This window comes from Phocoena sinus, chromosome 10 (genome assembly GCF_008692025.1).
Source record: "Phocoena sinus isolate mPhoSin1 chromosome 10, mPhoSin1.pri, whole genome shotgun sequence".
NCBI lineage: Eukaryota > Metazoa > Chordata > Mammalia > Artiodactyla > Phocoenidae > Phocoena > Phocoena sinus.
Genome location: NC_045772.1, coordinates 10,383,521 through 10,410,977, shown reverse-complemented (window position 1 = coordinate 10,410,977; position 27,457 = coordinate 10,383,521). Strand labels below are relative to the sequence as shown.

The window sequence follows — 27,457 nt, the reverse complement described above, 5'->3', positions numbered from 1 at the left end:
AGGTACTCACATGGGCCATGAGTCCACTTCATGGGTGGGGTCTGGGATGGAGATAGAAGTGTGGGGAGTCAATGGCAGATGGAGGATATTTAAACTGGACTGGATAAGCCACCCAGGAAGGGAAGGTAAACAGAGGAGACCCAAGGACCAACCCCAGGGAGGAGGGTCAGTCCACTATTTAGTGATTGGAGAGGAGGAATCCACAAAGGAAAGTGAAAAAGAGTAGCCAGTGAGGAAGGTCCTCCCAGAGCCTTTACTATTCTCTAAGTTAGGGTATGCATTCTGGAAGAGGTAGAAAGTCCTAAATAAATAAATAAAATATATGTTAGATGGTTATAAACAAGGGATATGTGTTTCTGGTGACTGAAGCTTACATGAAGAATAAAGAATAGAAAATGACAAAACCAAAACTAGGTAGGAAGGAGAATATTTATTTAGAACAAGAAATCACAACACAAATTGTGGGAGAAATCTTGCAGTTACAAACTGCAAATTGTAATTTGAAAAAGCTGACAACACAAACATCACAAAATCCAGAAACGAATTTAATTTTCTTGAACACGTCCATAATATATTTTTCTTTTTAAGGTTGCATTAACTTTGATCACCTCTTTAGAAAACAACAATTTTGTATCATTCTCCACAATGAGAATGGAAAGATAATTTAGTCTTTCCTCTAGCATGTCAGATCAAAAATTTTTTATTACTGTATTTTAGAAAAAATTTCTTCTGAGTTCACAATTCTTTTCTAGTAATGTTATGAACATTTGGGGAGTTGTCAAAGTTGAGGGCAAACTGTATCAAATTTTTGTCATAGATTAACTATAATTTCAGGTAATTTCAAGCTTTCTAGTGCCCTGATTAACCTTAAATACTTATTGAAGACACTCATTGATCACAGCGGGCTAGGTGTATCTTACACACGGAAGGCCAGCAATAACTATTCACGTTAGAGTGTCACATAAATATATCCTACTAAACTCAAATGTTCCCAACAGGATTTCCTTTAGCTGAATCCCAAACGCCACTAGACACAAGGGGAAGTGAGACAGGGGAGAAATTGGAGTAGAGGAGCACGTTGCTGGGTTACCCTCCTTGCGCCGACGAAGAGTCTCGATGGGTCCTTAAGCTTAGTTCCACGACAGTTATCACCTCTAGGTAACAGACAACGAGGGAACGCAAAGCAAAAACGCGGTACAAGGAGTTGGGGCGTGGCACTGCTATTCTAAATGGCTAAACTAAGGCCCTTGACCTACATATCGGCTTGTGTTGGTTTGTTTTATAACCCACTCCCTAACTCTAGGGTTTCTTCAGGAGCCCAACCCACCCCCATGCCCGATTCCGACCACCACCCACAGCGCTCAAGGCTGCACGAGTCCCACGACTCTCTCCTCACATCACAGCTGGCTTCATCTTTGCCTGCTCCAACCTTAACGTCCAAAGTCGGCGGGCGCCTTTTCTCAATGCCCTCTCACTGTATTGGACTAAGCCTCAACTTTTACACCCAGTAAGTTTAGACTTTTGAGGGCGGAACGTTTGAAGACCTTTTTTTTTTTTTTTGCCGCAGGCAAACCTCTTGCAGCTAAATCCACGATCAGGCCCCCCCATATCCGATTTTCCCTTCTTGCGAGAGGGCGGCCGAGGAAGCTGTCAGCCATCTTTTGAGTGGCATTACTTCTTGTTTCAACTACTTTGCCCATCCTTTATTACGCCGAAATATTTAATGTGTTTATGTCTAAATTTTTGCGAGTATTATAGAATCACCTTCCTTGTGGAGCCTCTATTTGAAGGAGGAATAATGTATGGGTTTGTTGCTTTCGCCCTTCCAAACATGGCTGCCTTAGGTTTCCGGCGGCTCCGGAAGAGCTTCCGGTTTCCCGGCAGCCTCGAGGGGGCTGGACTTCCGGCGTCAAGAGGCAGGCGAGGCCCGCCTTTTCCGTTCTTTCCGGCCTAGATCCGCGAGCGGCGCAGCCATGTCGTATCCTGCAGACGATTACGAGTCTGAGGTAATTTGGTCTTGAGCGTGTGCTGAGCTCTGCGACGGGGGCAGGGCTCTTTGGATGCTGGGCCCCGCGGGGAGACGGTGTCCGGGCCTCTCCGGGAGCACTCGCGGGCCGCGACCAGCCCCAGCCAGCCTCCCCGCTTGCGCGTTCCTCATGCCGTTGCCACCCGCAGCTCCCGGCTCTTGATCAGCCCGTCTCGGCCCGCCCATCTCGTGTGTCCGGTCCTCTGGTCCTCCTCTTTTCCAAGTCCGGGAACGGAGGCTAGTTATAGGATTCTGTGTGTCTGTAACTGCACTCTGATTTCTTATGGCCTGGGTTCAGTCTTGTCAGGCCCCGCAGATTCCCACAGCCTCTTGTGCTTTGCTCTACCCTATTGCAGCCGTAACGCGGTATTGTCATTGTCTGTTTATTCTCCCTTTTCTCACAGGCGTGTGAATTCCTCAAAGAACGAGACTGTGTCTTACCCACCTTTGTATCCTTAGAACCTAGAACGAGCATTTTGGATTCACGAGCTGGTGACTGTCTTGTCTGTGTCTCTTTCGTTTCTAGGCTGCCTACGATCCCTATGCTTACCCGGGCGACTATGATATGCACACAGGTGAGTCTGCAGGTTTGCCTGGCCAGCTTCTAGGGATTGGCACCTTTTTGGGTGTCTCAGAGCAGCTCTGACGGGCACCTGCTTAAAACTAGGTCTTGATGGTCCAGGTTTAGAGTCAGTTACTAGCTCTCACCAGGAAAGGTATTAAACCAGGCCTTATTCATGGTCCACCTCAAAGTCTCAGAAGGGAAGGGTTACTGTCCTGACTCTGGTTTCCTTGTTGACGCTGAAGAAGAAAATCTTGTTGTGAAAAATTAAAGTAATTGAAACCAAGTCCAAGTGAAATCTTTTTTGGAAGGTTTTTGATGTTTCCTGAGTTGTTACAGTAACTTGGTTTGATTTAACACTTAGTAAGTGCCATGTGTTGTTCTGGGTACTTGGGGTGAAGTATTTCATTTACCCCTTGCAGCAGTTCTCCAAAGACATAAATTAACATTACAGGTGAGAAAACTTGAGGACAGAGAAGTTTAGTTACTTGCACCAAGTCATATGGGTAGAAAATGGCAGTCATTCATTTATTCAAAATATATTAAGTGCCTACTACTTACTGCCCTTCGCACAGTTCCCCCCTCCCCCCATAACTGTAGGTCCTGAAGGTACACCTGGGTGCAAGACAGACAGGGTTCTTGCTTTCATAGACGTTAGGTTCTGGTGCGGGAAACAATAAGCAAATAAATAACTTCAATAAATAAAATAAATAAGTAATGGGAAAATGTTCTGAGCAAACAGGCCCGTGGGGATTGGGAGTGATATGGAGAGGATTTATATTTCTGAGTGTTTAAAAGGGAACTATACCTGATTTTATAGACTTGAGTTTTGTTTAGCGGATGGCCTTGCCCTCTTGTTGCGTTCTGCATGTGGATTTGAAGTATTTATTGGATCTAATCTCCAGGAGATCCGAAGCAGGATCTGGCTTATGAGCGTCAGTATGAACAGCAGACCTATCAGGTGATCCCTGAAGTGATCAAAAATTTCATCCAGTATTTCCACAAAACTGTCTCAGACTTAATTGACCAGAAAGTGTATGAGCTACAGGCCAGTCGTGTCTCCAGCGATGTCATTGACCAGAAGGTGTATGAGATTCAGGACATCTATGAGAACAGGTATGGACCATTGGCTGAAATGATCTCTTACTGGGTGAGACTGGCTTAGTAATGCAATCTCTAAAAAGGGGTGATGTTTATTCATTTCTCTGTAAAGAGAGTGCCCGAGGGGTTTCTGTGATTCTTTGGGGGCTAGGGACATGTTATTTTGTTGAACTCATTGCCCAGAACTTGTACAAGGCCTAAAATAATACCGTCACTATCAATAATTATAATAGCAATAATATGTATGATCATTATAGATCAGGCAATGTTCGGAGTGCTTTTTCTGTATTTACTGATTTACCCTTCACAGTAACCCCATGAAGTAGGTTCTGTTGTTTTCCTCATTTTATAGATGAGAAAACAAAGCACAGAAAGGATAAGTCTCATAGCTAGCTAAGTGGATGTGCTGAATTTTGAACCTGTCCAGTCTGTCACCAGAACCTAATTTCTAAACTGTGCTGGACAACTTCTCAACACAAAACAGGGTGAGCCGAGCTCTGAGTGGTTGCTTCTGGTTTTGAGGGGACGGCCCTTATGTAATGGGCGTTAGAAATGAGACAGGTCAGTCAGATTTGGATAGTCAGGAAAGACTTCGTCAAGGAAGTAGGGTTGTGAAGCATCTTGGGCAGCAGTGTTTGCGTTGGATGCTTGAGGGCTGTTGTGGCATCAGACTGCAACAAATAGACTGATTTGCTTCCATGTTTGGAGAGGGGGAGGAGGCACAGTGCTCCAGGAAGTGGAAGGGGAGGTGGAAAGCTGAGGGAGGGGGGTGGGGGTGTCTAAAAGGTAGTTCTCAAGTCAGGGAACAGTAAGCAGTGAAATATGACTAGAGTTCATGATACAGAGGCAGGAGATGATCCTGAAGAGCTTGGTAGGTGTCTAGCTGATGTAAAAGAAATGTTTCACCTTATTAAGAAAGATTGTCTGGGGTGTAGAATTGGGTTGAGGAAAGTTGTAGACTTGGAGGCTCTGGCCCTGGCTCTGTTTCCGTGACTTCTTCCCTTTCCGGAGTTTGGGTACTTTTTTATAAAATATGAGGATTGTCTCTTCTCAGATCCTTCCTGTTTTGGAGTTCTAGAATATTTTTTCTTGATTTTCAGCTGGACCAAGTTGACTGAAAGATTTTTCAAGAATACACCTTGGCCTGAGGCTGAAACCATTGCTCCACAGGTTGGCAACGGTAGGTGTGAGTGTTTTGTGTCCCATGTGTTGGATGGGGTCCTATGACTGAGGCTCATTAGAAAGCTCAGGACGATCTGTGTCTGTTTTGCTCGCCGTTTTATTTCCCCAGGGTTTGGTACATAGTAAATTCCTTAGTAAATAACTTGTTGAATGAAAACTGAATAGATGAAGAGGGGACAGAGGTGTTTCACATGTGGTGAAAGCTGAAGTTGGGATTTTTGTCTTGACTGGTTTCCTTTTCCCTCCGTAATTTTTGGGGTCATTACAGTTGCTCCAGAATGGGCTCTCTGGCCTCCTCTCACATTTCACTTTCTGATGGTGTCTTTTATATATGGTATGAAGTAAGAAGAGCCAACTTCATTCTTCTGCATGTGGATAGCCAGCTGTCCCAGTACCAATTTTCAGAGAGACCATTCTTTTTCCATTGAATTGTCTTGACACTTCCCAAAATCTGTTATCATGTAAATGTAGAGGTTTATTTCTAGACTGTCACTTTGATTCCGTTGATCTCTGTCTATCCTTATGCTTGTACCAACCACACTGTCTAAATGATTGTAGCTTTGGAGTAAGTTTTGAAATTGGCAAGTGTAAGTCCTCCACCTTTGTTGTTCTTTTTCAAAATTGCTTTGGGTCTTCTGAGTCCCTTGAATTTCCACGTGAATTTTAGGATCAGCTTGTCAATTTCTGCAAAGAAGCCAGCTTGGATTTCGATAGAAATTATGTGGGATCTGAAGATCAATTTGGGAGAGTATTGCCATTTAACAATATTAAGTCCTGTAATCCATGGACATGGGATGTCTTTCCATTTATTCAGGTGTTTGATTTCTTTCAACAGTGTTTTGTAGTTTTGCGGTTCGCGGGCCTCAGGCTCCGGACGCGCAGGCTCAGCGGCCCTGGCTCACGGGCCTAGCCGCTCCGCAGCATGTGGGATCTTCCTGGACCGGGGCACGAACCCATGTCCCCTGCATCGACAGGCGGACTCTCAACCACTGCGCACCAGGGAAACCCTGTTTTGTAGTTTTTTAACGTACAAGTCTTTCACTTTTGTTACAGCTAACATTTTTTGAATACTAAACATTAGTATCATCATCGTTACTCAGGTTTAGAACTCATTCTTTTTTTTTTTTTTTTTTGGCCACACAGTGCGGCCTGCGGGATCTTAGTTCCCCGACCAGGGATTGAACCCGTGCCCCCTGCATTGGGAATGCAGACTCTTGACCACTGGACCTCCAGGGAAGTCCTAGAACTCACTCTTTTTTTTTTTTTCTTTTAATTTAATTTATTTTTTATACAGCAGGTTCTTATTAGTTATCTGTTTTATACATATTAGTGTATATATGTCAATCCCAATCTCCCAGTTCATCCCACCATCACCCCCCTGCCACTTTCCCCCCTTGGTGTCCATACGTTTGCTAGAACTCACTCTTAAATGTGTTTCCATGTTGCTCAGACATTACGCTCTGTTTAATATTTTGCCTATAAAGAATATAATGTGTATGTTGAGCACAGTAGGAGTCCTGTAATACATGTTTTTAAACAGGTAAGGATTCACAGGACTCAAAGTATAAAAGATTTGGTATAAAAATCCCCCTCCCGTTTCTATCCCAAGTTGTTCATTTTTCTCTCTGGAGCCATCTAGTGTTCACCATTTTCTTGTTTATCCTTCCTCTGATACTCTATGCATATATAAGCAATTAGGAATAACTTGTTCCTTTTTTACAAAGACTAGATAGATGCTTCTTTCTTTCCATTTTTAAAATTTATGATATTTTTGGAGAGTATTCTGCAGCTCCAGGACTCCCAAGACCCCCCCCAGGTTTGATTACTTGCTAGAAGGATTCATAGGACTCAGTCCGACAGCTGTGGGGCTTTCTATGGAGCTACCAGAGCAGATCATTACAGACTCAATGTCCAGGCATTTTATTGGGGGCTGGTCGTGTAGGCACATCCTCTGCCTAGCATGTACTGAAATTCCAGACTCCCAGAAGGAAAGCAGGTGTTCAGTATAAACCATGTTGTTTGCACGAACAGTTGTTAGGGATAGCAGACCACCCTTATGAGATTGGTGGGAAACCCTCCTGAAATCTAGGTCCCAGATGCCAAGCAAGGACCAACTTTACCAGCAGGCCTTTCTAAGGCTAATAGTCTCAGACCTGTATGTTAACTTCTGCACAACATTGATATCCAAAGAGCTCATCCCCGCTTTTTTTAAAATTAATTAATTAATTAATTTTTGGCCGTGTTGGATCTTCGTTGCTGCGCGCCAGCTTTCTCTAGTTGCGGCCAGAGGGGGCTGCTCTTCGTTGCGGTGCGCGGACTTCTCATTGCAGTGGCTTCTCTTGTTGTGGAGCATGGGCTCTAGGCGCACGGGCTTCAGTAGTTGTGGCACTCAGGCTCAGTAGTTGTGGTTCACGGGCTCTAGAGCGCAGGCTCAGTAGTTGTGGCGCACGGGCTTAGTTGCTCCGTGGCATGTGGGATCTTCCCGGACCAGGGCTCGAACACGTGTCCCCTGCATTGGCAGGCGGATTCTTAACCACTGTGCCACCAGGGAGGTCCCCACCTTCTTTCTTTTTAATGGTTGCATCATATCAATAGGATACATTCCTTAAAATAGGATGTCTAAGTCAAAGATCCCCATGTATTTGCAATTTTGATCCTGTCATATCGCCTTCCATGGAGCCATTAGTATTTACGTCTTGGTTAAGCAACTGTATGGGAAAAATATCTAAGTGGTGAAGGGAAACGGGCCTGAATGAGATTAAGATGAGGTTGAAAGGATAAAGTGGGAAATGAAGTTTCTCGTTGCGTGTATTCTTGGGGTGTAAGTGTTAGAATTTTGATGTTGTTTGGTTTCTGAAATCACATTTACCACTTTACTTCCCACCACGGGCTAAAACTGCCAGAAGACCCCGGTTGTTTGGTGGATTACTAAAGCACCCCTCTGCCATCTCTTTCAGATGCTGTCTTTCTGATTCTGTACAAAGAATTATACTACAGGCACATATATGCCAAAGTCAGTGTGAGTATCTAAACGTTGCTGGCAGTTTTTAAACTCTATGCCATTTTTGTCCCTGGAAAACAGTTGCTAGTTTATATTGGTTCAGTGTCCAAGAGTGGTTGGCATGTTTTCTGAGCTTTCTTTTAAGAAAGGATGGAGGGAATGATAGAACCCAGAAAGCTGGGTGTCTGTTTCAGGCAAATGGTACCACTGCATAGCCTGTCCATCCTTTTTAATTTCTTTATCCCCACAGTTCTTGACTGGACACTTATCACATGCACTGGGTTGCAGAACATCATCCTAAAAGTGTGTTCCCAGGTACCTTCGGATGCCTCCGCTTGGAATGCCCTTGCTTTTTCCCTTCAGTGCATTGCCACTGAGCCTCCTGCCCTCTGACAAATACATATAACTGTCGCTGTGTGCCAGGCACAATTCTAGGCACTTGGCACACATCTGCATGTCTCTAATCCCCATGGTGATCCTGCAAAGTAGGCAAACTGAGGCGCAGAGAGGTTGCTTTTCCTCAAGTTCGTGCAGCTAGTAAATGGCAAAATTCTTTGAAGCTAGGCCTGTCTTATTGTGGCATCATTGTTTTTTCTACCACACTCTTCCAACTTTGGGCACTTGCTGGATTCTTTTCTTCCTGATTTCTGAATTTTAGAGTGCCCTAAGTCTCTTAAAATACTATCTACACTGTTTACAGGCATACCTTGGAGGTATTGCAGGTTTGGTTCCAGACCACTGCAATAAAGTGCACATTGCAATAAAGCCAGTCCCATGAATTTTTTGGTTCCCAAGTGCATGTAAAAGTTATGCTAGGGACTTTTCCTGGTGGTCCAGCAGTAAGGAATCCGCCTTACAATGCAGGGAATGCAGGTTCGATCCCTGGTTGGGGAACTAAGATCCCACATGCCACGGGGCAGCTAAGCCTGCGTGCCACAACTGACGCAGCCAAAAATTTATTTTTAAATAAATAAATAATCTTAAAAAAAAGTTATGCTACACTGTACTGTAGTCTGTTAGGTGTGCATATAGCATTGTATCTTTTAAAAATGCACATACCTACCCTGGTTCAAGGCATTATTATCTCTTGCCTGAATGACGGCATAACTGCTCACCTGGTGTCAGTTTCCACTCTTGCCCACTTACGTTTATTCTCAACCTAGTAACCATGGTGATCCTTTTAAAACATAGTCTCATCAAGTCACCCCCCTCCTCACAATCCTACCGTGACTTCCCATCATACTTAGAATAAAATCCCAAGTCCTAGTCATGGTCCTGCTTGACCTGGCCCCTGACTTCCTTGCCAGTCTCATTTCCTGCATCTTTCCCTCCTTCCCTTGGCTCCTAGCCATACTATGTGACACTTCAGAGCACATATCACTCTCTGACATTGTCTTATTTACTTGCGTTTTGCTTGCTTCCCTCACTAGAGGGTAAACTCCAGCAGGGCACGGACTTTGTCTTGCTCGCTGCTCTAATCCAGTGTCTGATCCCCCACGTTGACACGTTAATTGTTGGAGCGTGTATGTGCGTGTGTAAATTAAAGAAGCTGCCACCACAGTCTCCTTAGGGTATTTCCATCTAAAGAGTTCCCAGCTTCTCACACTCACTCTCATCCCCCTGAGGGTGACTTGACCTGACAAGAGCTCTGGCCTTGGCCCAGGAGCCCGCCACCATCAGTGGCGGTAGTTGAAGGAGTTCTTGTTGCCAAAGTAATGTGGGGGGCCATGTTTTTCTGGCATCCCAGTGAGCTCTCTGACTACCTCATTTGATAGAAAGTAAAGATTCTCTTCTACCATTAATGCTATGGCTCAGGTACTTTGCAGGCTGGGCTAGTAATAGCCAGCCTGTATAACATGGCTTTTGGCAGAACGTGGCATCAGAACCCATAGTATGGCTGGTTGCCACCTCTGATCTTTCCTCTGGTCTGTAGATGAAGATTCAGCAGAAGTTTGTTGACCCCGTGATCTCTTCACTAGGTACCAGATGGGGCAGTTTCACGTACGTGATGGGGGGGAGTTGGAGGGGGAGGTTTTCATTGAAAGAGCATTTACTGTATTAGGCACTTTCACCTCATAATCTCATTTTTCAGAGGGATTAAGTACCTTGTCAGACCCCACAGTTAGTAAGCAGTGGGGCTAAGACTCCAAGGCAGTGTTCTTTCTACTCCATCACAAAATACACCATACATCACGTTGTTCCCCAGCTCAGAAATCTTCAGTGGTTCTAAGTTGCCAGCCACATGGAGTCTAGATCAAGGGTCAGCAGCCTGCTGTGTACAGGGCCAGATAGAGAGTATTCTAGGCTTTGAGGGCTGTAACGGTCTCTGTCGAATCTATTCAGCTCTGTAGCAGCCATGACAGTGAGTACACATGGCTGTGTGCCAGTTAAGGTTCTTATTTACAAAAACAGGTGATGGTGGATTTGCTGACCCCCGGCTTAATTCTTGTTTGGCACTGTAAGACCTCTGCATTTCTGGCCCAATGTAGCCCAGTGTAGCATTGTCTGCCTTACTCCCTAACCTTCAAGCACCACGATTTTACTTCTTTGCCTTCATTAGTCCTGTTTTTCCTGAAACACCTTCCCTTCACTCCTCTGCCTTGCCAGATCTATATGCCTGATCTTGAATGGTCAGTTAAAGCTTTTGGTATAAAACTTGACCATTGGCATCAGGTATTCAGTGCCCCTTTGAACTGCTGTAGCACTTAACTATCTTCCCTGTCACTCGAGTGCTCTCACATGCTAAGAAGGGGAGAGCTGACGTCAATTCTCATATATAGTTGACCCTTGAACAACACGGGTTGGCACTATGCGGGTCCACTTATATGCAGATATTTTCAATAAATATTTATAGTGTTATAGGATCCATCATCGGTTAAATCTGCAGATGTGGAGGGTCAACGATACATTATACACAGATTATACACAGATTTTTGACCAAAACCGCTGTGTTTTCAAGGATCAGCTGTATTTGTTTTCTACTGTCAGTGGCAGGCCATGAGTAGAACGCATTTAGATTAAATGTGTCCTTTCTCTGCTTTCTTTACAGGGGGGACCCTCCTTGGAGCAGAGGTTTGAATCCTATTACAACTACTGCAATCTCTTCAACTACATTCTCAGTGAGTCTGAGGTTATGAGACCTCGTATTGGCCTTCAGTTCTTTTTAGCAGATTTTAATGTGTAGGTGGGAAGAGGGGGAAGTCTTGTGGTTCATAGTCCTTTTAAGAGAGAAATTACAAAATGCATTCTGCAGCCTTACTGAATGGGCATATAGTCATTGATCGAGTCTGACCTTTCTGTGGTCTCCTGCCCAGATGCTGATGGTCCTGCTCCCCTCGAACTCCCCAACCAGTGGCTCTGGGATATCATCGATGAGTTCATCTACCAGGTATCTGGTCAGCCTTGGCCTAATTTGAAATAAATGGTCCAGACAAGGAGCAGCTGTTACCATTGTTTGTGTTGTTAAAAAGATCATGGTATATAGCCACCCTAGGGTAGTGTGAAATACCCTGTGGAAGTGGCCTCTATGTTGTGGTGTTTTGAATCAGTGAGGTCTAAGAGCTCCATTCTGACCTCAGAAGTCTGGAGAACTGAGCTCCTGACATTCACCACGTTCTTAACTGACCTTGAGAGGTGGTCTGGCAGGAAGAGCACAGGTTTCCAGGCTTTGGAGTCAGCTAGGAGTGGGTACTTGTCTGGGGGCTGCTACGTGGTGGCTCTGTAGTGATGACGTGTTACTTAGCTCTCTGAGCCTCACTTTCCTCGTCTACAGGAGAAAGCGTCTATATCTTGATGGTGGTGCTAATGATGTGAGTATATGTTGGATCAGAATGAAAGAACATTTTTATCAAAAGGGAAAAATTACCTATCAGAGTGCTGTTGCTAAAAACCATAAAATAATTGATTTTGGAAAAACATCTTTTCCATGTTTTACAGGGATGGCACAGTTCTTACTAGGTATTTCAGGAGAAATCAGTTTCCTAATAAAGCAGTTATTTGAGCCCCACGGATCAAAGAGACTTTGAGTACAGAGTGCTGATAAGTTGTGATTGGTGAGCTGAGGAAACCTTCCTAGGGCTCTTTGAGAGAGAGGCTTCCTGCTCAAGACAGGCTTCAGTCCTTTGTGCAGTGAAGGCCACAAACCACACTGGCCTTGTTTGCCCTCTCTGGCTCCTTGGCTTATTATTTGGCGTAATTTTAGAAGATTGGCTGTCCTGTTGGCTAGCAGCAAGTCAGCGAGGATCATCTGTGCTAAGGTTCTTCATCCCGTCTTAAGATAATCCTAATTCCCTGGGCTTAACTGGTGTTCTCTTAAGGGGTTTAAGTGCTCCTGCTTCTAACAAAGACTGTCCAGTGTGGGCCAGGTGTGATTCCCCCAGCCAGTCTTTGTGAAAAGTGAGAGCACTGGAAGCCGCTTAAGAAGAAAACACCAGTTAAACCGCACAGGGTGAGGGGCTCTTCCCCACCGCTCTCTTCTTTATTCTTGTTTTTTGTCTTTTTTAAAATTTAAAAAAAAACCAAACTTTTTTTTTTTTTTGCTCCTTATTCCCCACCACTCTTTTCATTTATTTGTATTGATGCAGCAATATATGTGTGTGTTGCTATTGTTGAGATTTTTTTTTTTTAACTGCAGGTAAAGTGAAAGTGTCTTCCTTCCTTGCCTTTGCAGAGGCGTCAATTACTGTCTGGAAAGATAGTCATCGTATAGAGACCTGCCTTGTTCTTTTGTGCCATGTACATGGTGTACCACTCTTCTGGTGTATGTGTTACAGATAAAGTCCATTTCTAGGGATGATTATAAGTAGAATTGTTGGCTGAAGGATATTCGCTGTTAAAATTGTTTTATAAATTTGTTTATTTATTTATTTTTGGCTGCATTGGGTCTTCGTTGCTGCGCGTGGGCTCTCCCTAGTTGCTACTCTTCATTGTGGTGCATGGGCTTCTCATTGTGGTGGCTTCTCTTGTTGCAGAGCATGGGCTCTAGGAGCACGGGCTTTGGTAGTTGTAGCACATGGGCTCAATAGTTGTGGCTCGTGGGCTCTAGAGCGCAGGCTCAGTAGTTGTGGCACACGGGCTTAGTTGCTCCGTAGCATGTGGGATCTTCCTGGACCAGAGCTTGAACCCGTGTCCCCTGCATTGGCAGGTGGATTCCCAACCACTGCGTCACCAGGGAAGCCCTTAAAATTATATTAACTCAGATATGTAGAGTCACAATTTGCGTGCAATAAAGTGTACCAATTTTAAGTGTACAGTTGATGAGATTTGACAAATGTATACACCACCACAATTAAGATATGGAACATTTTGTCACTTTGGATTTTAATGAATAGTAATTACTGCCCTCCTAAAAGGCTGTGTCAAGTTACACTACTACCAGCAGCATTTGAGAGCAAGTTTTCTCTACCGGATGGGATCGATCTAATTTTTGGCAGTTTGATAGGAAAGAAATGGTAATCATTTTAATTTACATTGCTCTGAAGAGATTGAGCATTTTCCCTGCTAATTGACCAATTCTGTTTTTCTTCGAAGTGATCATCAGTATCCTTTGCCCATTTTTCTATTGGATGATCTTGTTCTTTTTGGCTTATGAGAATTCCTTCTATATTCTGGATACTATTCTTTGTTTTGTTTTGTTTTATAAATTTATTGTTATTTTTGGCTGTGTTGGGTCTTCGTTGCTGCGCGTGGGCTTTCTCTAGTTGAGGCGAGTGGGTGCTACTCTTCGTTGCGGTGTGTGGGCTTCTCATTGCGGTGGCTTCTCTTTGTGGAGCATGGGCTTAGTTGCTCCGCGGCATGTGGGATCTTCCCAGGCAAGGGATCGAACCTGTGTCCTCTGCATTGGCAGGTGGATTCTTAACCACTGCGCCACCAGGGAAGCCCCGATACTATTTGTTTATTATAAATTTGGAAACGTTTTCTCCTGCACTCTTGGAGGAGGATGATATTTTAGAGTTGAAAAGTAATCTTAGGTTATCTAGAACCTAGATTCTAAGTCCCTGGTTTCCAAACCTGTGTATGCACCAGAAATCAACCAGGGAGCTTTTAATTCTGACAGAGTAACTAGGTCTCCTATGCTAGTCTCTGGGTGACAGATGGAGCCAGCCCAGTGCTGGTCCCGGATAGAAACCCTGCCCCAAACAAATAGCTGTGGTATGTACCCTATATGTGCCTTACACTTGTCCAGGCTCTGTGGTTGGGACAGGGGTGACTCAGACTGGGTTCCTGTCACAGGTGAATTAATGGTCAGCTCTGGAAGGGAAGACACACATGCAGGTACCTGCCCCATCTCTACCGTGTATGAGTAGATCTGTCGTAAGCCACCTGATTCTGGTGGCCAGGCTGATGGCACTGTGATGCCCAGAGACGTTAAGTAACTTTAGACTATGTTTGACTCCAAATTGAATGTTTTTTTTTTCCACAAATTACCTCTCATTTTAGAGCTTTTTGCTTAGCTGTGGAATAAATAACATAGTAATGAACAAAACCACAGCTTAATCAAAGATGGCTTTGAAAGAACCAGTAGTGCACAGACTGGTGTAGCGGGAGAAGTGGTAGCAGTAGCGTGTTGTGTGCTGTGCTGTCCCTTTGGCGTTAACGCCACTGCTGCACATTTCCCTTCTTCCTCAACAGTTTCAGTCGTTTAGTCAGTACCGCTGTAAGACTGCCAAGAAGTCAGAGGAGGAGATCGACTTCCTTCGTTCCAATCCCAAAATCTGGAATGTTCACAGTGTCCTCAATGTCCTTCACTCCCTTGTAGACAAGTCCAACATCAACCGACAGCTGGAGGTGTACACAAGTGGAGGTGAGTGCTGCCTGCCATCTGTGCCTCGTGAGTAGAGGCCGCGGGTAGTGCAGAGGAGCGATGGGCTGCTCCTCTTTGGTATTTGGGTGTGAACAGGAGCCGACGGCTGATTTGGGGGCTGCTGGGCTTGGCAGTCTGTTGGCCGACAGACTGAACAAGCACTTCCTGAGAGCTGCGTTTGTAAACACTTCTACTCCCTCTCCAGGGCCTTTGTTTAGATAAGCACTTCTCAAACTTTTTGGTGTGAGGACCACTTTACAGTCTTAAAAGATTAAGAATCACAAGGTTTATCTATATACAGATCTTGTTACAGTGAGAAGAGTGGTGTTTTTGCAAACCTCTTTAATGTCTGGCTTCATAGAAGAGAGCTGGAGTCTTGCTTCTTCACTCAGTCTGTGGCAATGTGCTGTTTTGGTTGAAGTATCTGAGGGAAATCTGGCCTCACACAGATATTTAATTGGGACAGGGAAGAGAAACTCAATAGCCTTTACAGGTAGCCTGGCTCTTCTCTGGTTCCGCATCAGAAGTTGACAGCGGGTAGTTTCATACAGGTTAGTTGCAGTGTGGAATCTGAAGCCTTATCAGTGAACTTATACTTTGTTACATTAAAGTTTATTGGTTTATCCTGCAGCTTGAATGAATTTTTTTACCCATGCGTGATTTTGTAAAATACTGATTCATTGAGCTGTCAAGATTTTCTGAAAGTTGACACATTTTATTGTACAGTTTTTTGGTTGTTGTTGTTTTAATTATTTATTTATTTTGGCTGTGCCAGGTCTTAGTTGCGGCATGCACGCAGTATCTAGTTCCCCAACCAGGGATCGAACCTGGGCCCCCTGCGTTGGGAGCTCAGAGTCTTACCCACTGGACCACCAGGGAAGTCCCAATTATACAGTTTTTTTTTTTGTTTTGTTTTGTTTTTTTTTTTTTTTTTTTTTTTTGCGGTACACGGGCCTCTCACTGTTGTGGCCTCTCCTGTTGTGGAGCACAGACTCCGGATGCGCAGGCTCAGTGGCCATGGCTCATGGGCCTAGCCGCTCCGCGGCATGTGGGGTCTTCCCAGACTGGGGCACGAACCCATGTCCCCTGCATTGGCAGGCAGATTCTCAACCACTGCGCCACCAGGGAAGCCCCAATTATACAGTTTTTTGAAACCACATCTGTTACTTTGACCATCAGCCTTATCAGATAGGTCTTCATTGGGGAGCTGTTGAGTTCATAGTGGCAGATAGAAGTTTTATGAAATTCTGATTTTTACTTAAAAGCTCAAGTTTTCATTGGCAGCAAACACTGCCAGTTGTTTTCATTGGCATCTTAACAAGCTCACTGCACTCATTTTTGAGAAAATACCCATGTCTCTATTCATAGTCTGTGTATCAGTTATTTTGTCAGTTAAAAATGGGGTTTTGTGGGGAAAAGGAAGTGGCTGGTTCTTTTATTGCAGGTGAGTGGTGGTAAAGAATACAGTGATGACGGTAGAGTTTGGTGCCACTACCCGATTGATGCTAAGTTGTCCATAGTTTTACCCGCGTTGTTTTTGCACCATCAGTGCAAATGTCAACTCAGTGAGAAAGGCAAATAGTATCTTAGGAAGATAAATAGGAACACACCTAAATAGTGTTATTAGGAAGATAGCTTTGATCTCATGGACTTCCTGAAAGGAGGGGCCTTGCCAAGTAACTCTTGTTGATGAGAGGGGTCCTCTCATATTCTTAGGTGTGTATGGATGGCGTGGGGGGGGGGCTGCCACACCCCTTAGGTGACTTAGAAATGTAAGCTTAGCATAAGGCCAGGCATGATGTTTCTTGGTATTCTTTCTAAGGCAGTTATTCCCTATTGCAGGAAGCTTTAGAGACTGGCAGTAGATGGAGAGTTTACTGAGGGTAAACTTCAAGGGTCAGGCTTGCCCTCCTTCCACTGCCTCTGCTGAAGTGCTCACAGTGTCCGTGTGTCTCTCTCAGGTGACCCTGAGAGTGTGGCTGGGGAGTATGGACGGCACTCCCTCTACAAGATGCTTGGCTACTTCAGCCTGGTGGGGCTTCTGCGTCTGCACTCCCTGTTGGGGGATTACTACCAGGCTATCAAGGTGCTGGAGAATATCGAACTGAACAAGAAGGTAATTCATTCCCTGCTTCCTCAGGCCCACCTTCCCAGAGCCAGAAAGTCTGTCTGTCTGCTTCAAGAGCGACTCTGATCTATTATTAGGACAGATTTCACGGAGAATAAAAGAGGATTCCTCCCCAGGTCAGTGGAAAATTGAGACAAGAACTGGGAAAACCACTGCAGGGAAAATCTGAACCTGGACCAGGTGGTTTCTCTTTGGTGCTTAACAACACTTAAAATGTTCAGCAGTCTTTTGATTCTGTTTTCAAACCAGACTGATGCTGGCAGATTTTTACTTTTCAACTTGCACTGAAGAATTAATGAAAGACTTACTTAGTTCTAAGGTGGCACAGGTGATGATACGTTAGCAGTGGTTGTTTTCCTAGCCACAGAAGCTTGGTACGTTTTTGTTTGACGTGTGTGTATCTTATCTGTCCTTTCTCTTATAGGGCTATTTGGAAAAGCAAGGACTAGAAAGCAAGAAAGAATGTGAAAGTGAGGTGTAGATGATTTTAGAGCTGAAAGAAATTTTAGGGTTACCTGGTCCAGTCCTTTTCTGTTACAGCCAAGAAAATGGAGTCCTCAGGTCACATCATCAGTAAGTGGTACGATCTGCACTCAGAGCCTCTGACTTCAGAGCCAGGATTCCTCCGGGTAGTTCAGGGCCTCTGCAGGGAGCTCTCAGTGCTTCCACCTCAGCCGACACTAGGCCCCAGCAATTCTCAGATCCTACCTGGGATGAATTGGTCTTGAGAGTCATGGCTGCTGCTTCTGCCTCCTTCCACAGAGCATGTATTCTCGTGTGCCCGAGTGCCAGGTTACCACATACTATTATGTCGGTTTTGCATATTTGATGATGCGTCGATACCAGGATGCTATCCGGGTCTTTGCCAACATCCTTCTCTACATCCAGAGGACCAAGAGCATGTTCCAAAGGACCACGTACAAATATGAGATGGTAAGGAGGCCTCTGACCAGCTGACACACCTGTGCCAATAGTTTTTGGGTAAATGCCTTCCAAAATGTTGCTCTTCTATGTGCTTTTTCAGTAGGATGATTTTTTTTTTTTTTTTTTTTTTTTTTTTTTTTAGGATGATTTTTTAATGGCTAGCCTACTTAAGTGTTTTCTTTGTTACACCTATTACTTCGGATCATTAACACCCTGATGATAAGGACAGGATTTTTGTTTCACTTTTATTCCCCAACGGTGCCTAGAGGGTTCACTGTGCTGTGGGTGTTTAAAATCAGTTAGATGTGGGTACTGCCCTCAAGCAGTTTGCCTGGAGGAGGGTGGATTCAAAACATGCATAGAATTGGGAGCCGGTTTCTAAGCAGAGCGGAGGTGTTGAGACTTGGAAGTGTGGTCATGTAGTGGCACAATAAATCATTTTGGCTAGAAGGCAGGAGAACAGTCCGATTGGGGTGTTAGAGTCTGGGGTGACCTTCACGACCCAGCTGAAGTATTTAATCTTTATTCTGGAGGCATTAGGTGCCATCAGAGAGTTCTGGGTGAATGGATCATACTTGGTGTGGAATGATTGACCTGCCAGTGATGTGTAGGGCGGATTGGTGAGACCGAGGCAGAGGTACCAGTAAAGAGTCCAGGAAACAACTACAGAGGACCTGGAACTAGGCCGGAAGTTCCGTAGAGCTAGAGGGAGGATTGGAGGAGACATTGGGAAAGTTAGCTGAAGGGTGTAAGACAAAGGGAGAAGTTAGGAGGTCTGTACAGAGTGTACTTGGGAGGATGGTGGGGACCTCAGAAAACCCATTCATTTGGCCCTGCACCGATCTCTCCCCCACCCCCAGATTAACAAGCAGAATGAACAGATGCACGCCCTGCTGGCCATCGCCCTCACCATGTACCCCATGCGCATCGATGAGAGCATCCACCTCCAGCTGCGGGAGAAATACGGGGACAAGATGCTACGCATGCAGAAAGGTGACCCACAGGTCTACGAGGAACTTTTCAGCTACTCCTGCCCCAAATTCCTGTCACCTGTAGTGCCCAACTACGACAACGTACACCCCAACTACCACAAGGAGCCCTTCTTACAGCAGCTGAAGGTGTTTTCCGATGAGGTGCAGCAGCAGGCCCAGCTCTCAACCATCCGCAGCTTCCTCAAGCTCTACACCACCATGCCTGTGGCCAAGCTGGCCGGCTTCCTGGACCTCACTGAGCAGGAGTTCCGAATCCAGCTTCTTGTCTTCAAACACAAAATGAAGAACCTGGTGTGGACCAGTGGCATCTCTGCGCTCGATGGCGAATTTCAGTCAGCCTCTGAGGTTGACTTCTACATCGATAAGGTATGACTGCCGCTTGGGCTAGGTTCTCAATGCCCACTGTTCTGGGCATCTGGGACACATCATTGAACAAAATCAACAAAGATTTTTGCCCTTGTGCTGGTATTCTAGTGTTAAAAAAATGACAAAGGGGCTTCCCTGGTGGCGCAGTGGTTGAGAGTCCGCCTGCCGATGCAGGGGACACGGGTTCGTGCCCCGGTCCGGGAAGATCCCACATGCCGCAGAGTGGCTGGACCCATGAGCCATGGCCGCTGAGCCTGCGCGTCCGGAGCCTGTTCTCCGCAATGGGAGAGGCCACAACAGTGAGAGGCCCGCATACCGCAAAAAAAAAAAAATGACAAAAAGTGTTATAATTAAGCAAGCATGTAGTAGTTTGGAAGTTGCCACGTGCCGTGGGGTAAGTTGGGGTAATGGTGGTGGAAGGCACAGGCTGCAGTATTAAGTAAGGTGCTCAGGGTAGACTTTGTCGAGAAACTGAAACTAAGACTTGAAGGAGGTGTGGAAATTAGCAAGCAGTTACCTGGAGGAAGAGCATTCCAGGTGGAGGGAGCAGTTAGAGTAAAGGCCCTGAGGCAGGAGCGAGCCCAGACAGCTGCAGTGTGGCTGGAGTGGCCTGAGAGGAGGTTGTGGTGGGAGATGAGGTCGGAGAAGCAGGGGGGAGGGTGCTTAGTAGACTGCTGGAAGTCCTTCAGTGGGTGGGAAGCCATTGTCCTGACTTGTACCACCCTGGACTGGTGCTGCCTGGCTTTGAGCTTGATGCAGTGGGATTGTGCAGTGTGTGGTATTTCTGTCCAGCTTCTTTTGCTCAGCATTATACTTGAGAGAATCTCCATCCACCGTTGTCACATGTAGCAGTAGGTCAGTCATGCTTATTGCTCTGTGACGTGGGATGGTCCAGATTCTACTGCAGTTGCTGACCACGGTGTTTCCATTCTTCCACTTGTGGACATTTGGGTGGTTTTTGGCTGTTGAACAGTACACATAACGGTGTCTTTTGGGGTTTTTTGTTTTTGGGGTTTTTTTGGCTGTGTTGGGTCTTCGTTGCAGCATGCAGGCTTTCTCTAGTTGAGCTGAGTGGGGGCTGCTCTTTGTTGTGGCGCACAGGCTTAGTTGCTCCGCGGCACGTGGGATCTTCCCGGACCAGGGCTCAAACTCGTGTCCCCTGCACTGGGAGGCGGATTCTTAACCACTGCACCACCAGGGAAGCGCCTATGAGGCAATTTTAAAAAATATCCTACATTTTTGGTTGCTTTCAGAAAGTTGTTGGTCTACGATACACATATGTACACAACATCTCTTAGGGATGCACAACCCGAAGAGACAAATAACCTCACAAGACCTATACCATACATATGTGTGTGTTATCCATTGCTAACAACTACTTTTTATTTATTTAATTTAAATACTCTTTTTTCACAACGTTGTGAATCAACTATACTCCAATAAAAATTAATTTTTAAAATTAATTTTTGGCTGACAGTTTTTAATGATAAAATTTGCATAACAAACTTCACCACTTTAAAGGGTATAATTCCATGATTACTAGTTTGTTCACCATGTTGTGCAACCATCTCTGCTATCTAATTCCACGACATTTCCGTCATCCCCAAAAGAAATCCCTGCCCATTAACAGCATTCCCCATTCCCACCACCCCCCCCCCCCGCCATCCCTGGCAAATCAGGGATCTTCCTTCTGTCTCCGTGGATTTTTCTATTCTTGATATTCTCTAAAAATAGAATCATGAAAGATGTGGCTTTTTGCGTTTGATTTCTTTTATTGAGCATCTTTTCAAGTTTAATCCAGGTTGTAGCAGGTATCAGTACTTTATTCCTTTTTACAGCCGAATAATATTCCACTGTTTGGGTATACCACACTTCGTTTATCTGTTCATTAGTTCGTGGACAGTTGAGCTGTTTTCACTTTTTGGCTATTATGGGTAATGCTGCTATGAATTTTTGTGTACAGGTTTTGTGTGAACAGTATTCTCTTGGGTATATATACCTAGTTGTGGAATTGCTTGGCCAGTTTGGGTAGTTTGTTTTTGGAAGCTCATCTTGCTAAACCAGATCCTCTCATTTTAGACTTAATGGCTTTTTGAAGGCTTGGTGTTTGGCAGAACTTGGCTATCCCTGCCATGAACAGACTCACCAAAAGCAGAAACACGTCTGTTGGGGAAGTTTTTCAATGTTGTTTTTAAGTCATGTTTTTAAATGTCAGAACTGTCTATCCCCTGCAGTATCACGTCAGCTAACTAAAGTCCTTTTTGAATTTATTCCCAATGCCTGACATGTACACGTTCTTTGGCAATATCAGTCATTTGCTCCATCCCTCCATCCCTTTTAGTGGCCCAGCTGAACTGGTCCCAACCATCTGGATGGTCTTTAATAAAACACTTCTCCCAAGATTTAGCAACTTGGTTATTACAAATAAAATTTTGCTGTGAGGTTATATTCAGGTTAAATTAATAATATGATTTAAATTTCCTACATGAAAATGTTTTTAATTGCATGTTTTTATTATTGTTCCTTATTGGTCCAGGTTTGTCTTTGGCAAATTACTTTCTATTTTTTTTGCTCTTTTCATCCTTGACTTGAAAAAATCCTATCAAAGAGATTCAGAAAGTTCTTGGATCTTAACCTAGATTATGTCATAATTTACAAGTAAAATGGTGCTCAACAAAACATTTTGAGCTAAAAAACAATTTAAAATCTAGACTGATTTGCAACTTTATACTCATAAACAGTGTATAAGAATAAAATGCTATTTTAAATGTTACTATTGCCAAAAGATTCATGTTCGTTAAAAAGACTAGAAAATAAAATAAATGAATTAACAAGAAGAATATAAAAGTCAGCCATCTAAACAGAAAGAGCAGCTCTTGACTGGTAGTGCTCTTCCAGAGGGTCTATCTGGCACTTAGCATCACTGCTGTTTGCAGGCCCGAAAGCGGCTCTCCCTCACCGCTCCTGTCTGGTTGCTTTTCTCATAGGACATGATCCACATTGCAGACACCAAGGTGGCCAGGCGCTATGGGGATTTCTTCATCCGGCAGATTCACAAATTTGAAGAGGTGAGAGGTCTGAGAGAGCGGTGTGTGGGCTGGGGACAGAGGTTAGGAACTGGGTGGGGAGTTATAAATTGTTTATTTCTCATTTCTGTTTTCAAGAAAGCCTGAAATTGGCCCTTTAAGTTTCTGAGCTAGACTGGCTGGCTGCTTGGGGTTTGGGGAGTGGGGTTGGGCCCGTAGGAGTTGCTGTGTCAGCCTTCTCTGGAGCATCTCTTTCCAAGATCTCCCGCTGGCGGGTGGCCGGCTCTCTTCTCCCTCCCTGGTATTTCCTAATATGGGTGGATTCACTGCCTGCTCTTACCCATCCCTCACCACTTGGCAGTTACTCTCTGACTTAGACAGGTCTGGCCAGTTTCTGCAAGCTGAGACCATGAAGCTCTGTTCTGACAGACTGGGTGCATTCCACATCCTGCCCTTGGAGAGGTCTTGTGGGTCACTTTTTGTGGCCGTAGCTAGAGCCACTGCGTCTTGGTGCTTTGAGTCCTCCAGCAGAGGTCACTGCTGTGCTGTGGTCCATGCTACCAGACTCCTCCTGCAGGATAATAATACAGCCCTGACAAGTCTAGTCACCCTGGGTCCCTTTCCTGTCTATAAAATGGGCAGAGCAGTATGGGATGTGTGTTTGTTGAGTGTGAAGGGCAGATAGAATAAGCTGCATGAATTGTGTGACACCATCAGAATGTCAGGTGGAGGACCTAACCGAGCATTTACACGTGATAGTAGACAACTCATGCTCATGTCAGAGGGGCGGCCTGGCCTGGTGATCGTGCACACTGTAGGAAAAGGTTTGGTGAAAAAGCCATATCTGACTGGGCTTCCCTGGTGGCACAGTGGTTAAGAATCTGCCTGCCAATGCAAGGGATATGGGTTTGAGCCCTGGCCCGGGAAAATCCCACATGCCGCAGAGTAGCTAAGCCCGTGCGCCTCAACTGCTGAACCTGCGCTCAAGAGCCCACAAGCCACAACTACTGAGCCCACGTGCCACGACTACTGAAGCCTGAGTGCCTAGAGCTCGTGCTCTGCAACAAGAGAAGCCACTGCAGTGAGAAGCCTGTGCACCGCAACGAAGAGTAGCCCCTGCTCTCCACAACTAGAGAAAGCCCGCATGCAGCAATGAAGACCCAACACAGCCAAAAACAAACAAACAAACAAACAGATAAATTTTAAAAAGCCATATCTGACTTTGCTTTTCTTTCTCTTCTAGCTTAATCGCACCCTGAAGAAGATGGGACAGAGACCCTGAGTATATTCATACTTGACACTACTCAGGAACCTATTCTGATGTCATCGTAGGTGGGGAGTGTTTTTGCCACCATGAAGCCTTTACCTAGGTCAGCCATCAGCCAGTCAACTGAGTTGAAGTTTATTTAAATCAGGGAGTGAAATTTTTAAAGTAGGTCTCAATAAAGAATCTTCTTTAGAGTCAGATTTGTCATCTCCTTATTGTTGGGGAGCATCTGTGGACAAGGGCAGCAATATGTAATTTCCCATTTGTCATGAGATACTTCCTCCTGATGCATTCGTTATTGGTGTTTGAATTATTTAATCCCTGGATTCATAAAGCATTATACAGTATACAGGACATTTTCATATTCAGTATCTTATCTGCATCTCACAAGACTCCTGTGAGCATTAACGACCTGCCATAATTTGCGTGCATGTTCGTGGAAGTGCTGGGTTTCAGGAAGGAACTACTGAACACCTACTGCCAGGACTGTGCTGAAAGGAATCCGTGTACATTGCCTATACTTCACAGCTCGGGTTTAGTGGGATCCCCATTTCACTGATGAGGAAACAGACTCGGGGAGTTAAGTGACTTGATCGAGATCACGTAGTTATAAGGAAAAGCAAAGAGTTGGCTCCAAACTCTACTGTCTTCTGCTCCCAGGTCTCCTGACTTTTCACACTGAAAACTTTGGTTTATGTCGTGGGCAGCCTCTCCCACCCTCAGTGAGGTTCGGAGCTACTGCTTGTCTGCCGGAACCTTCACGGCCAGTCACAGCTGAGTTGTGTCTGTTTTTCCCTCTCTCTGCCATCCCTCCCTTAGACAACCATATGGGATCTGCCATCTTGGGTATTTCTTTGAGATGGCATCTTCTGCAGCCCACACTGTTATCAGAGCCAATTTCTGATCTTTTCTAACAGCACAGATCATACTGATCTATAATAATAACAAACTTTACTGAAACATTGTCTCAGGTAACTCACACAACCTACCCATCAGAGGTCAAATGTCCCTGGAGCTGTAGATTCTTTATATCCAGGAGTAAGGCCCTCAGAATGGTCTGAACACCGTTCATGCATTATCTCACTCTGGAGACGGGTAGATGTGGAATCCTGGTTTTATTGATGAGGAAAATGAGGCTCAGAGTAATTAAATAGCTTGTCCAAGGCCAAAGCAGTAGGTAGTGAAGGCAGGTCTTTCGTTTCTCAAACTTGTGGTTTTACTTTAGAAAGCCCTGCCCTAAGACTGGCAGCAAGAGGTGAAACAGCAATAAGTACCCCATCAAAATCTGCATGGTCGGGACTTCCCTGGCGGTCCAGTGGTTCGGACCCCGCGCTTCCACTGCAGGGGGCACGGGTTCCATCCCTGGTCTGGGAAGTGAGATCCTGTGTGCCGCGCTGCGTGGTCTGTATTAGCTCCAAAGCAAGGGGATGTTTCCTGGAACTTGGATGGGCGTGGCTGCTACCCCCCACCCAGTGACAGGGTTGCCGTGAATTCTCAAGCTAGGCTTTGTGCTGGTTCCTTCTTGAGTTTTCTGGTTATAAGGGAGCTTGAGAACATGGAAAGAGCCACTGGCTTGAAGGCATGACACCTAGATTCAAGTCTGAATTGTCTCACTAATTTACTATGTGACCTCTGGGCACACCTGAGGGTCCCTAGAGCCTGCGGCCAGGCAGAGCTGGGCCTGCTCCAGGGGCTTGGCACGGGGATGGCAGTGGCTGGAGCTGGGTGAATTGGCTTCCTCCTTATCTGGGGTGTCACCTATCACTCGGGTGGACACCAGTATGGCTCTTGGGGTGGAAGCTCCTGCTTGCAGGAGCCCCATTCCTTGCATGTAAACAAGGATAGTAGAATCTGCCTTACTGGGCAGTCGTGAGGAATAAGTGAGATGCTCAGTTATTTATTTCTCCCCCGTGCTTGGAATTCATAAGCTCTTCTGTATCCTTGTTTCCTAGTAGTTAATGAATGCTGGTCCCCGAAAAGATACGTCTATGTCCTAACCCCTGGAACTTATCAGTGTGACGTTTGGATAAAGATGTGAGTTCAGGATCTCAAGATGAGTGCACCCTGGATTATCCAGGTGGCCCCTAAATCCAATGACAAGTGTCCTTAGACCCAGAGACACACAGGGAGGAGGGGACCACATGAAGACAGGCAGAGATAAGAGTGATGCAGCCGCAGCTAAGAAACACCTGGAGCCACCAGAGGCTATGAGAGGCGAGGAAGTGCTCTCCCCTAGAGCTGACACCTTGATTTTGGACTTTGCACCTCCAGAACTGAGAATAAGTTTCTGTTTTAGCCACTAACTTTGTGGTAATTTGCTGCGGCTGCTCTAGGTGTCTAATAGAATGCCTGCTGTGTATCAGGCACATTATAGGATTTTATGCACAGAAGGTTGTATCCTTTTTTCTACAAGTGAGCCAGCCAGGCACTGCTAGGCGAGAGGGAAAAGGAAGTGGGTAAAAAACAAAACCCCTAGAAAACAAATAATTTTTAAGTTATAAAGAAAAAAAGCCCTTGTCCTCATGGGACTTAAATTCTAATGAGTGGAGACAGGTGGTAAAGCACGTATAGTATGTTGGATGGCGAGGTATCTTGTGCAGAAAAATCAAGGGTAGGAGTTACCCTTTTGAATTGGATGGTCAGAAGAGATCACACTAATTGGTATCATTTGGTCAGAGACATGCAGGGGGCAAGGAGGCCACACTGCAGATACCTGAAGAAAGTGTTAGGAATGAGGAAACTGCAAGTGCAAAGGCCCTGAGGTCAGAGCATGTTTTGTATGTTGAGAGAATGTAGTGAAAAGGCCAGCTGGAGCAGAGCTAGCAAGGGCGAGGGAGGAAGAGGCCAGAGACCAGTGAAGCTCCCGATCATGGGGAGTCATATAGGCCTTGTCGAGACTATAAAGGCTGTGACTGAGTCTGAGTTAGGAGGCCATTCTCCACCAGGGAGGTTACACAACTTGTCCAAGTTCCCAGAGCTAAAGAGGAGCCAGGACAGAGCCCAGGTCAGCCCAGTTCTAAAACCTGTGCTGTCTCTGGGATGCCATCCTTCCTCCAAAAGGAAGGAAAACCAAAAGAGCCTCTTAGTTAATATGTAATAAGTCCAAACATTCATAGAGCTCTTGGTAGCTTTCCAGGCACTTCATCTGTTACCTTGCTGGAGTCTAAAGAGTGGCAGCATTGGGATCCTGCCAAGCGTTTGGATTGCCAGGCCAGTGCCAGCCAGGCCTTACTGCACCCCCCGCCCCCAGTGCCTGTGTACACCCTGGTTCCCTGGCCTCGTTAAGAATGGCCCAGGCAGTACCGTCTCTTCTGTACCCACAACCAGTCCTGACATTTGGCAATGGTGACTCATAGGATATAGACGCACCTGAGCACCCCTGGTGTTAACTTGTTTTGATTTCACCACCAGAGTCTCATAATTCATGTCAGAGTCTCCTGTCTCCATCACTAAAATTATGCCAGGTCAAGGTGTGTTGTGTCTCACCCGGTCCCTCAGCACTCTTTTTTTTTTTTTCTGCTTCTTAACAGTAAATTTTATTTTTTAATTTAATTTTATTTTTTTTAAGGTTTGGGGGAAAATATTTTATGTGCTTTTTTTTTTTTTTTTTTTTTTTTTTTTGCGGTATGCGGGCCTCTCACTGTTGTGGCCTCTCCCGTTGCGGAGCACAGGCTCCGGATGCACAGGCTCAGCGGCTATGGCTCACGGGCCCAGCCGCTCCGCGGCACGTGGGATCTTCCCGGACCGGGGCACGAACCCGTGTCCCCTGCGTTAGCAGGCGGACTCTCAACCACTGCGCCACCAGGGAAGCCCTTTTATGTGTATTTTATTAATAAAATATAACATGCATTCACTTTTTTTTTCACACACACACACACACTGCATTTTATTTTTACAAGAGATAAATAAACTGACACCAAGCATTGTAAGTGGATGACCACAATAAAAGCAACAATGATTGCAATTACCAAACACGAAACACACTCACACTGTGTCATAATATTGACGTTCAGTCCAGGAATCCTCCACTGTAACAGCTCCTTTACTTTGCAGTGAAAATTGATTTGTATATTTTTTGCC

At 45.2% G+C, this 27,457-nt stretch overlaps 1 protein-coding gene across 2 annotated transcripts; it reads left to right on the top strand.

Moving 5' to 3' along the window:
• Positions 1-1,925: 1,925 nt before the first annotated feature.
• EIF3L (eukaryotic translation initiation factor 3 subunit L) lies at positions 1,926-23,577 on the top strand. 2 transcript variants are annotated; one of them, XM_032645916.1, is made up of 13 exons: positions 1,926-2,006; positions 2,553-2,601; positions 3,494-3,704; positions 4,790-4,869; positions 7,829-7,890; positions 10,922-10,991; positions 11,187-11,260; positions 14,503-14,674; positions 16,636-16,790; positions 17,565-17,735; positions 18,587-19,084; positions 22,072-22,152; positions 23,354-23,575. In XM_032645916.1, the coding sequence occupies exons 1-13, from the start codon at positions 1,974-1,976 to the stop codon at positions 23,390-23,392; spliced, it is 1,695 nt and encodes a 564-aa protein (XP_032501807.1). In that variant the 5' UTR covers positions 1,926-1,973; the 3' UTR covers positions 23,393-23,575. The 2 variants fall into 2 exon arrangements, with proteins under 2 accessions (XP_032501807.1, XP_032501808.1); XM_032645917.1 differs by lacking the exons at positions 1,926-2,006; positions 2,553-2,601; positions 4,790-4,869 and having other exon boundaries at positions 3,626-3,704; positions 23,354-23,577.
• The last annotated feature ends 3,880 nt before the right edge of the window (positions 23,578-27,457 follow it).

Coding starts and splice junctions, on each gene's coding strand:
- EIF3L (XM_032645916.1), top strand. CDS start 1,974: ATGTCGTATCCTGCAGACGATTACGAGTCTGAG. Junction 2,007..2,552: donor CAGACGATTACGAGTCTGAG/GTAATTTGGTCT, acceptor TTTCGTTTCTAG/GCTGCCTACGATCCCTATGC. Junction 22,153..23,353: donor AGATTCACAAATTTGAAGAG/GTGAGAGGTCTG, acceptor TTTCTCTTCTAG/CTTAATCGCACCCTGAAGAA.